This window comes from Halyomorpha halys, unplaced genomic scaffold, assembly GCF_000696795.3.
Source record: "Halyomorpha halys isolate HHAL.00 unplaced genomic scaffold, Hhal_1.1 Scaffold14.1, whole genome shotgun sequence".
Classification (NCBI taxonomy): Eukaryota; Metazoa; Arthropoda; class Insecta; order Hemiptera; family Pentatomidae; genus Halyomorpha; species Halyomorpha halys.
The window spans coordinates 827,708-838,466 of record NW_027115673.1 but is presented as its reverse complement, the minus strand read 5'-3'; the positions used below and the strand labels follow the sequence as shown (position 1 = coordinate 838,466).

The 10,759-nt window shown below is 31.2% G+C and overlaps 1 protein-coding gene and 1 long non-coding RNA gene across 3 annotated transcripts in view; one reads left to right on the top strand and one right to left on the bottom strand.

Annotated features, from left to right (window-relative positions):
* Positions 1 to 10,759, top strand: part of Ac3 (Adenylate cyclase 3) — a 362,561-nt gene that overhangs the window by 263,910 nt on the left and 87,892 nt on the right. For both annotated transcript variants that reach the window (XM_067052691.1, XM_067052690.1), the window contains exon 3: positions 5,846 to 5,964. In XM_067052691.1, coding sequence (XP_066908792.1) covers positions 5,846 to 5,964 — 119 coding nt within the window. The remainder of the gene's footprint in view (positions 1 to 5,845; positions 5,965 to 10,759) is intronic.
* The window catches only part of LOC136797100 (uncharacterized), a 338,719-nt gene that overhangs the window by 318,235 nt on the left and 9,725 nt on the right, over positions 1 to 10,759 (bottom strand). The gene's annotated exons all lie outside the window — the stretch shown is intronic.

The following is a 10,759-nucleotide window of genomic DNA, read 5'->3' as shown; positions in this document are numbered from 1 at the left end:
AAAAAAAAAAAGTTTAATACTGACATATTAGCTTAAATGCTGTTTATGATGTTAATCAATATAAGCCTATTTGTTTATTACATTATATATACAATCATGGAGGGTTAAAGGAAAGAATGAATGAGGACTGGCGAATGGAGATGGAAAAGAATTCCAGAAGGAGGTTGCACGTACGACGAAGGATTTGCTGAAGAAGGTGGTTCTATAGGAGGGCATATATAAATCAATCGGTTAGGATCTGGTGTTTAATGAATGGATAGATGAACGAAGAGTGAGGAGATCAAGGATATAGGTAGGTTTTTTGATTTTAAGAACTTGGAATAGGAAAACACCAAGGAGGCATTGCCTTCGGGAGGTTGGATAGAACCACTTCAACTCGGTATACCAGCGGGAGACTTGGGAACGCAAAGATAAATCTTACAAAGCAATTCATGATTCTCTTCAGTCTCAACTCTAGACCTGCAGATAGCTCTCCATAGACCAAGGAATCTTAGTCAAAGTGGAGGAATACGAGAGAGGACAGCAGGAGCTGATGGGTGTTCTGAGTAATGGAATTAGGGAATCTTAGGAATTGTTTCAGTACAGGATTTGCGAAATGTGATTTTTCCAGGAGAGGTGTTGGCCGAAGATGGCTCCAAGATTTTTTATTTTAGGATAGAAATGAATCGGTTGGTTGTTACAGAAGAGTGTGGAATAGTAAGAGAAGGAATGAAGGAAGCGCTACTTATATATTTTTTTTTGTTTGTTTTATAGTATGTTATTTGAATAGGGATTAAATTTCCAACAAAAAAATCATAGAATGCAGAAATACAGCCTATTTTTATAAGCTCTTTTTAAAAAATGTAAAATTTATGCAGATTTACTTTAATTTTTTTTTTCATTACAAATTGAAAGCTATACAGCAAACACTCTAAATTATAGTTGTAATTATAGTCTTTGGAGAATAATTCATATGTTTAAATACATATGTACATTTCTCCAGGATGTTGGACGAGAAAATTAAAAAAAAAAATTAATTTAAGTTAAACTTGAACACTGAGAAGGATCAGTTCATAACCAGATCAGGTACTATCGTCAATGCAGTATTCTGCGGTTTTTTGAAAATTTATTGTTTTGTAACAGACTTCAGCAATTATAAATCCTTAATTTATATCTTAGAGTATAAATGAAAGGAAAATAAAGAATAAAAGAAAATTTTATTTGATTAAATTTGGGAATAATTTCCAACAAATTATAAAATCGTTAGCAATTTAAGATGTTTAACTTCTAAAATATATACCTTCGCCGAATTAATAAGGCATTTTATAACAAGAAATCTTGTGCAGTTTACCCATAACTTAACTCCTAAGATCCTTACCGTTATTTTTCTCAGGAAGAGAATAATACAATTTAAATCAATGTGACTAAAATGGGGAACAAAAGGAAATTTAATTGGTGAGGAACAAAAATAAATTAAAACAAAAAAAAAAAAAAAATAGGGGCCATCAAAAGTCGGAAAGGGTCAAAAATAGTCACTAACGAGATGTTCGCGTGAGATTGAAGATAGCTTACACACTACGTTCGATAGATGTTTACCGTTGTGAGCCTCGCATTAAAGCGTTTCAGTTTAGGACAGCTTATCTTCAAAAGTAGGTCACGATGGGGAAGAGAGGATCTACATTTTAATATACTACAAAAATCTTCATTTTATTTAAGAAACGTTTATGCATATTTGTTTATTCAAACTATAAAAGATAACTATTGATGTACGAAATGAATTACATAGAGTTTTCAAATATTACAAAACTGAAATTTTAGAGAAGTTATTGAGAAATAAAAACTTAAACTTTATTTGGCACTTTAGTAATTTATCAGTGAATATACCTTTTAATTAACTGATTTGTATTACTGTTGTTATAGATTTTTAAACTCAGCAACCTCTAAAGGAAATATATAGCAAGTTGTAGTATTGAGATTCTGAAAAGATTTTTAAAGGAGTTTTTAACTAAAATAGAGGTCCATTGAATTCAAATAAATAAGTATCACTAAATAGTAAATAAAATCCCTTCCAAACAAGTTGTATAAAAACTTGAATTAAGTTTTTTCAATATTTATATACTTGAGAAATTTCTCCTCTGAAATCGACTTACCATAAGTGCAATTTTATTTCATCTATTTACACTTTGTTTCCATTTTCTCGAAAACAACTATATAGCATTTTATAAAACTCGTACCAATGTACAATTAAATGGTCTTTAATAACAGCTAGGTATTAATAATTTAATCGTTGAAATAATTAATCATCCCTAACTCTTATTGTTAGTAGTAATAAAAAATTGATAAGAATAAACCATGAAAGAATTTTATTATTAATATTATAATAGTAGACCTCTCTATTTGTGTGTTTTAACGTATTTATTCATTAAATTATTTTATTTTATTAATACTATTTTTTGTTGTGTTTTTTTAAAACTTATTTATCCATTCGAGTGTTTCCTGTAACCGGTTTTTTTATTATATTTTCATTTTAATCTATGTGTTAGTCGTATTCTCGTAAAATGTATCTATTTGTTTGTTCTTGGTAGACTGATCTACTGCTGTGACAATGAATGATGGTCTGATCTCAAATTACTGTCTAATATTGAATTTGTTTAGCGGGTCACTGAAGAGGATCTAGGAGGGAGAATTCCGGAGAGCGAATTTGTTGATCGGGTGAATTGAATAATTGTGAAAGGGTGAAATTGGAGGAGCAGAAATGAGAAGAAAAATAGGAATGAATGAAACATTTGTACTTGCTGTACAGACCGAAATGGATTGTAAAAGGAAACTGTAGGGGTGAAAAAAATTGTTTATTATATCCTATTATTGTATCTCTTTTTTTTATGATTATACCATGTATGTGTAATGTATATATCTCCGATTACGGATTGATAAGTATGCTGTGTGAGATAGAAACCTAATGTATTTAGGCAGCATAGATAAATAAATAAAGTATTTCTCTCTCTCTAACTAAAGACGAAATGTATTCCACGTTTAAAAACTAAGTCACTAAACCTTCGAATTCCTCTCGTATCCAATCTTTACAATCCAAAATTCTTCGTAAAATCCTCAATGCTCCTTATTTTGTTACTAATGAAACCATCCATAAAGACCTAAATGTTCCTTATGTAACCGATCTAGCCCGAACCCGATATTACCCAAACCCACTCGTTTCTAACCTTGCTTCCTCTTCCATTCCTGGCAATCCTCCGAGGCGCCTGAAAAGAAGATGGCCTCGTGACCTTATATTGTAAACTGTTTTTAGAGTTCTACTACTGGGTAGTTTCTCTACATCCTCCATCATATCATTATGTCATTATGATCAAATTTACTGGTTGTATTTTTTTATACAGTTGTAAATATCAATAAATAAATAAAATAAAAAAATAAATAAACTGTTTCTTAATAGAGTATTCTATAAACTCTTTAATATTTCTATATTCTAAATATTGTAAAACTATAAAGCCGTTCATAAACTTAATAATTTTACTCATATAATTTGTTCAGTTAACCAAGTATAGTAAAGATAAAACATAGCATGGCGCCCTAATAGAAGAAAAAACTACGGTAATAAGTAGCGATAAAAACTTGCTACGGTCTCGTAAATTCCCTCTATTGGATCAGGTAGGAAGGCTGTAATGAATAAGTTAGTTGTGGGAAGGAAGAATAGGAGATAAAAGTTGCTAACTGATTGTGAAGGTCGTTACTAACTTGGACAAATACAGAGGACTCCCATTAGTAACTTTTCCAGGGGCTACAGTTTAGTTTAGTAGTTTTCCTTAGGCGTCGGCAGCTGATCTATTTGAGTTTGAGAAACGGGAGTAAAATATTCTTAGCTGCAGTTGAAAATTTGGACGTCAGAGAAATATAAATATAACTTATATCATAACAAGACATATTGACTGCTTTTTTATATATATTTTTTTAATATTATTTTTATCTGATATTCTATAAGATATATATATACTTACGTCTGTCAGCTGTGCGATGTCAACTGAGGGCCATATCAGGTTTTTATTTTTTTTATTATTTTTTTTTTTTACACAATTCCTGGTAATTTCTAACATACGCCGGGTCACCTACAAGTGACCAACCCATTTTAACCATGGTGGGTCAAGTTTTTCATTTTTATGGGACTGCTACTCAATGAATAAAGTCTGTCCTAAAAATCGCAGTTAATGCTCCTTGGTTCATAAGATATAGCAAATTGCATCGCGAATTACATATGGAGTCAACTGAGGATTATATCAAAAAACGGTTCATGAAGTTCCACTCCCAGTTGCCGACAGTTAAAGGAGCAGTGACCAACAACCTGGGAAACCCAACCTCAACCCGAAGACGGAAGCCCAGACTGCTGCAGGACATTCTTTTATAAATGTTTAATAAATATAAAATTAATTCATAGTCACACTACCTCTATTTACTTATTATTATTATTCACATTATTTATTCATTATTATTATTTTTTTCTCTTGTCTTCTCTCTTCTCTTTTTCAAATTAACTTGTTTCTTTTTACTATTAGAAGGCAATTGTTTGTTTTATTTAAGTGTACCAATATCATTATTAATTTTACTTTCCTCTTTTATTAAAAAGCATTATTCTTATCTATTTATTTTATTATTATTTTTTTTTCTTTTAATAAGAACATTGTATATAGTTAGGGGTGTCATTTGTATGACTATACCTCCTCATAATCAACTGTTAAAAAGTATATATAATACAAGTTATATCAACTATGTAAGGCCCACCAGGCCGATCTGGTATATAAAAAAAAATGAAAAGTCAACGCCCCAGACCGTATTCGAATCGGCGCTGCGTTCCCAGTTCTCACGTTGGAGAGTGGGAGAGAACTGCGCCTTAACCAACTGAGCTACGGACGGTCTTTGGGACCATATCTTCTGACCGAGTACCAAATTAGCTGTAAATTTTAAGTGTATAAGTGGATGAATTCCATCAATAAACCAATCCAGTAGAGTGGTCCCCCCCCCGTTCTTGTATCCCTCGGCCAGCGGCTCCTGGGAGAATATTGTCTTTTAATGGCATGTGGCAGCCGAAGAGCCACATTGCTTGTATATATATTTAGATTCAAGTTTTTAGATATAAGTATAGTATATATTTTAAATAAAAACTTAGAAAGTACGAAAAGAAAAAAAAAACAGTTTTTATTTCGAATTCAGAGTGTATTCTTCTACATTCTACCCTTTCCCTTTTTCAAAAGTTTCTTCACGCTGTCACGTAACTGGTGCCAAAACCCGGGAAAGAGTGCTTAGGTCAATTGTTATTTTTCTCTTTCACTTATCTTCTTTCTTATTTTCTTACCATCAGCTATATCAACTAAGTATTTTAAGATGACATTGGCGGCAGTGCGAGCAAACGACTTTACAAATAAAAAAAAAAATTAAGAATATTTTTAGCAAAAAAACAATTGTTTTTAATTTACTCCATAAATCTGATTTTTTTTTTTTAGGCATGAAAAACAAATATCAATTTTGTTTTCTTTGACAAAAATATTCTAGTGCTTTTTGGTAGGTTTATCTACTGACCTACCAAAATGTATTCGTATTATATACTAATATTCATAGCAGTAAATAGTTTTGTTTACTTGTGTAAATGCAGAAAAAATATTGGATTTTATTAATATATACAATATACAGTATAAACGCTGTCATTTGTTATCAGTTTTACACCCTTAAAATTACGAAGCTTTATATAAATCAAAATATATTTTGCCAGGTTCATTATACATTCCAAAAAAAAAATAATAATAATAACAGCCAAATACAACATGATCCGAAATTATTTTTATTATTATTAAATTATTTTCAGGAGCGGCTGTTACTGTCTGTCCTACCGGAGCATGTGGCAGTGAAAATGAGGCAGGATTTAGGATCGGCCCTGGACAGCCAGTTCAAGAAGATTTACATGAGCAGGCACGAGAATGTTAGGTAAGGATACAAATAAAAATTAACTCTAAAAATTTACAATCTGTTTTATTAAAAATTGGCCAAAAATATTGCATTACACAAATGTGTTACTGAATGTGTTTTATCCTCTGTAAGTTACAATGATACAAATTTTCGTGCTAATCTATATTCCTAATGGTTCCTGAGATAAAGAATGGAAAACTATTAAAAATAAACAAAAACAAAAAAAAATAAAAAAGGAAAGCAAGGAGAAAATATTTACGAAAAGCCGCCGCAAAATCATCTTGCATTTACTCTGCACCAGCCCTGTCTCTTCGGATCACACCTAATCTTTTCATCACATATAAATTTTCATGATTTTGGTCCACTAAAACTAGGAACGAATACAAGAGATTAGCGAAAACTTTGTACAGGATGGAAGAAACCGTACTTAATTTTCGGATTTAGAAGTCCAAAAGAACTAAAACTAACATTATTGTTTTATTTTCGGATATTTATCAGTAGATAATTAAACCATAGTGACGAGTTATCGGGTTTTGGACCGTCTGTAGCTGAGAGAGTAGTGGTGTAGTCTAACCATGGTCAGAATATATTGGCGCTCTGTAGAAAACCTTTTCGTAGGCCAGGAAGAGAGTCATAAAAAAAAAAAAAAAAATTATCGGGTTCATTTCAATTCTAACATCACATTTAAACTAGTATATCTGCGCAGAAATCTTTTCCAATGTATAGCAGACTTTTGATGGAGTCTGGCACCCGGGACTGCTTTACAAACTCCGTAGATTCCTACCTTGTACATACTTTCTCATCATCCGTTCCTTTCTCATCCATAGTTTATTCCAAGTAAACCACAACGGTTCATATCTATCCCTCTATTCTCAGTCCACTGTTGTTCCTCAAGGTAGTATCATCGGTCCCATACTCTACACCGTCTTTACAGCTGACATCTCAACGAATCCTAACATTATCCTCATCAGGTATACTGATGGCACATGTGTGCACGCTGTTAATAATAACCCTTTGAGTGCAAGCCAAACACTCCAATCCCATATCACAGCCCTCGAAGAAAGGTGTCGTAATTGGAGGATTAAAAAAAATCCCACAAAATCACCTTTAACCTTCGTCGTAAGCCTACCGACAGCCCTACAGTCTTCTTTAATAATCTTGATCTTACCCCTTTCGAACAGATCCGTTACCTTCGACTATATCTGGACAAGCGACTAGCCTGGAATCCTCACACAAGACTGAAAAGACAGGAAACCACAAGTCGATTTCGACTATTACAGCTTACTAGACTAGCGGTTTAAACTTCTAATTCATTACAAAAGACTGATCTACATGACTAATAAGGCCAATCTGGAGTTGAATTTTGGGGATACACTTACCCTTCGACTTTCTCTCGTATCATCCATCGTAAAATCCTCAATGCTCCTTACTTTGTCACAAATAAAATCATTCATAAAGACCTAAATATTCCATATGTAACCGATCTAGCCCGAACCAGATATCATTCCTTCCATTACAAAATCCCTAACTACCCAAACCCACTAGCTTCTAACCTTGCTCCCTCTTCCATTCCTGACAATCCTCCGAGGCGCCTGAAAAGAAGATGGCCACGAGACCTGCTAATATAAAACGTCATTAGAGTGCTGCCAATGGGCAGGTTCTCTACACGCCTGTAACACTCCAATTTAACTGAGATCAAATTTACCAAATGTATTATAATGTACAGTTGTAAATAGCAATAAATAAATTAAAAAAACTAGTACATATATTCTAACGTCACATTTAAAGTAATATATAATAAATAATGTATATATTTTTTATTATTTAAGTAATCTCCCTCGGATCAATCGTAGGAAACAAGAACCAGTATTCAGAAGTGTGAAATACAAAAGGCCTAAGGCATTTTCTGTCCCAGTAACCAGGACACCTCAAATCCCTTTTCTCATTTCCGCGTCCTGGACCTCCTCCTGCTTCCTGGAGTGAACACTCCTTATTCCCTTCGGAAGCCGCCACTTGGACACCCATTTCATCCACTTGTTCCGTATATATTGAAAAGTCATCCCGTACCAATTTTTTTAAAAGAAACATGAAAAAAAATGTAGTACACGCATCATTAGAACTTTTACTTACCACCTAGAATTAACAATAATATTTATGTAATTCAAAACAGCTATTTACATATTGCATAAAACAATATACACTTTTTTTCGTATTTCATATATTGTCCATTACTAATAACAGTAAAAAATGTTTTATTTCCCCCCCCCCCAAAAAAATATAGTAATTTTCTTCGATTTTTTTAAATTTATTTAAAGGTGTGAAAAACTATTATCAACTTTATTCCTGCCTAAAATACAACGGTTTAACAAAGTATAAACAAAACGGTCTACTAAGGAATGAAGTCCAAAGAGTTTGGGTGCTTTCAACCATTTAAAATTCTCCAGTCTGTTTTAGGACACGGTATGGAAATTATTTTCTGTTTTTGTTATTAATCAAATTCTTCCGAAGTTCAAATTTATCTATTTTATATTACTACTAACAATGAGAAATGGTTGATTATTTCATGTAAACAAAATTAAAGATATATATATTTTTTCAATTCCTTGAGACTGGTATTAACTTATTCAATAAATCAAATGGTATCCATGTTAATCAAATAATCCAATGTTTCGACCACTCCGACCATCCTCAAGAACAATCTTAAAAATTAAATTCTCACTTCACATCAAAATTTAAAAATGCTATTCTGTTATTATGACCAGGTCATTAATAACAAGTCAAAATCACTCTATTTTTTTAAAAACTTCATTAATTTTTAAAACTTTTAATTTTAAATTAACTACACTATCAACTATCATATAAACAAACTATTTCTATATAAATAGTGAAGTTTCGAAAGAAAAAAAAGGGATGATTTTGACTTTTAATTAATGACCTGGGCAGAATAGCCTGCAAAACATTTTTAAATTTTGATGTGAGGTGAGAATTTATATTTAAGATTGTCTTTGAGGATGGCTGGAGTGGCCGAAAAGTTGGCTTATCGATATAATAAAGAGTGTTGAGACTTGATACGGATACCATTTGATTTATTTAATAATATTAAATGTGTTTTAGAGGAAGTTATTTTGATAACTCTGAATTTAGAGCTTTGAAAAACAATAATCTCTGCTTGTAAATACTTATAGTGAACAAATTCACGTATACACGTCCACATACAAATGAATTCTAGTAAAAAAAATTTTTTTTTCTAATCGTGTTTTAATTTTGAATAATATTTTATATACATGAATTAATTCTTTAAACAAGAAATTTGATCTGCTACGTCAATGTGTGCACTGTAGGGATAAACGTAACTGTCAAATAGAAGAAATTGTCTTCTACGTTTTGCAATTTAAACTGGATAAAAATTTATAATTTTTTGAAAATCATAAATAAATAATAGGAGTAGTTATGAATGATCTTATATAAGGAGTTGTAAAGAATTATTTATTTATTTACCTTTGTAATAGCCTAGAGAAATATATAAAGGGATAGCCTATTAAATGAAACAATAAACAACAAGTAAGTAAACAATGGAAAAAAACTTTGAAAAGCAAATAAAGAAACGAAAAATTATAAAAATCTGAGTATAAACAAATAAAATAATAAATACTAAAGTAGAACTAACTGCAATAAAGAAAAAAGCGCACTTGGTGTAAGTTTCAAATATGCAAAGATAATAAAACAATAAAAATTGTTTCAGAAAAAATATATAAAATACATTGAAATACAAGAAGTAAAAATATCTAAAAATTGGTGATAATGAAATTATTTTGTAAATGATACAAAAGAAAAAAAAATGATAATTTCTTGATAACTCAAAAGTAAACCTATGCATTAAAAACATTCTAAAATATTAAATTAACAGTTAATTACTAATGAATTCAAATAATTGAAAAAATGAGTTAACGATCAAGTGAGGAGAACAGATTCCTTACAATGAGGACATTTACAAACTATATGACAACATCATTCACTTTATTGTCTGGCTGCAAAAAAATAAAATAAATTGTTTCATAAATTAATGTGTGGCATTAATTTATGAAACAATTTATTTTGTTGTGTTCTCATATATATATAGTATCATGTTCATTAACAAATGCAGAGCTTACGGAAGTGACTGAAACCAAAGTTAAATTTTCCCTGAGCAAAGTAACGAAGTACACCTTTACTTAAATGAGCTCTTACTCCGAATAAGCGACGCCCAAAAAAATCCTGCCAAATCCGATAATTCACATCATTTCACAGCTTTCTCTTCCCTTTTGTACCGTTTTTCTATCTTACATCTGCACCTGGCAGGGCTACTGGATCAAAAGGATTTATTTTCCTTTTTAGGAACGGACTCGTTAAAAAAAAAAAATGTTATCCTCCAATTTATCCAAAAAGACGGCTTGGATATCCTTTCTCCGATTGTTCCTCTCGAGGATTAAAGATAATGGTGCCCGTAAAAACTTGACAAACAAAAAAAGGTGAATGAAAAAGAAAACGAAGGAAGATAAAACAACTCAAAACTCACAGGCATTTCAATACAAACAAGGTTCATCTATAGTTTTAATGCAGAATATAGTCTATAGCTTTAAAAATAATAATAATAAATAATAAATGAAGCTATTAAATCATCAAACGTAATAAAATTAATTAATAAATTAAAAAAAAGAATACCACTTGTATCATGCATGAAATCTGTCTGCACCTGGATCGAGCAGTTTAAGAAATGTCTCTTAAAATAAGATTTTTGTTGTGTAATTTTGTGTCTTATATTTATAGACAATGG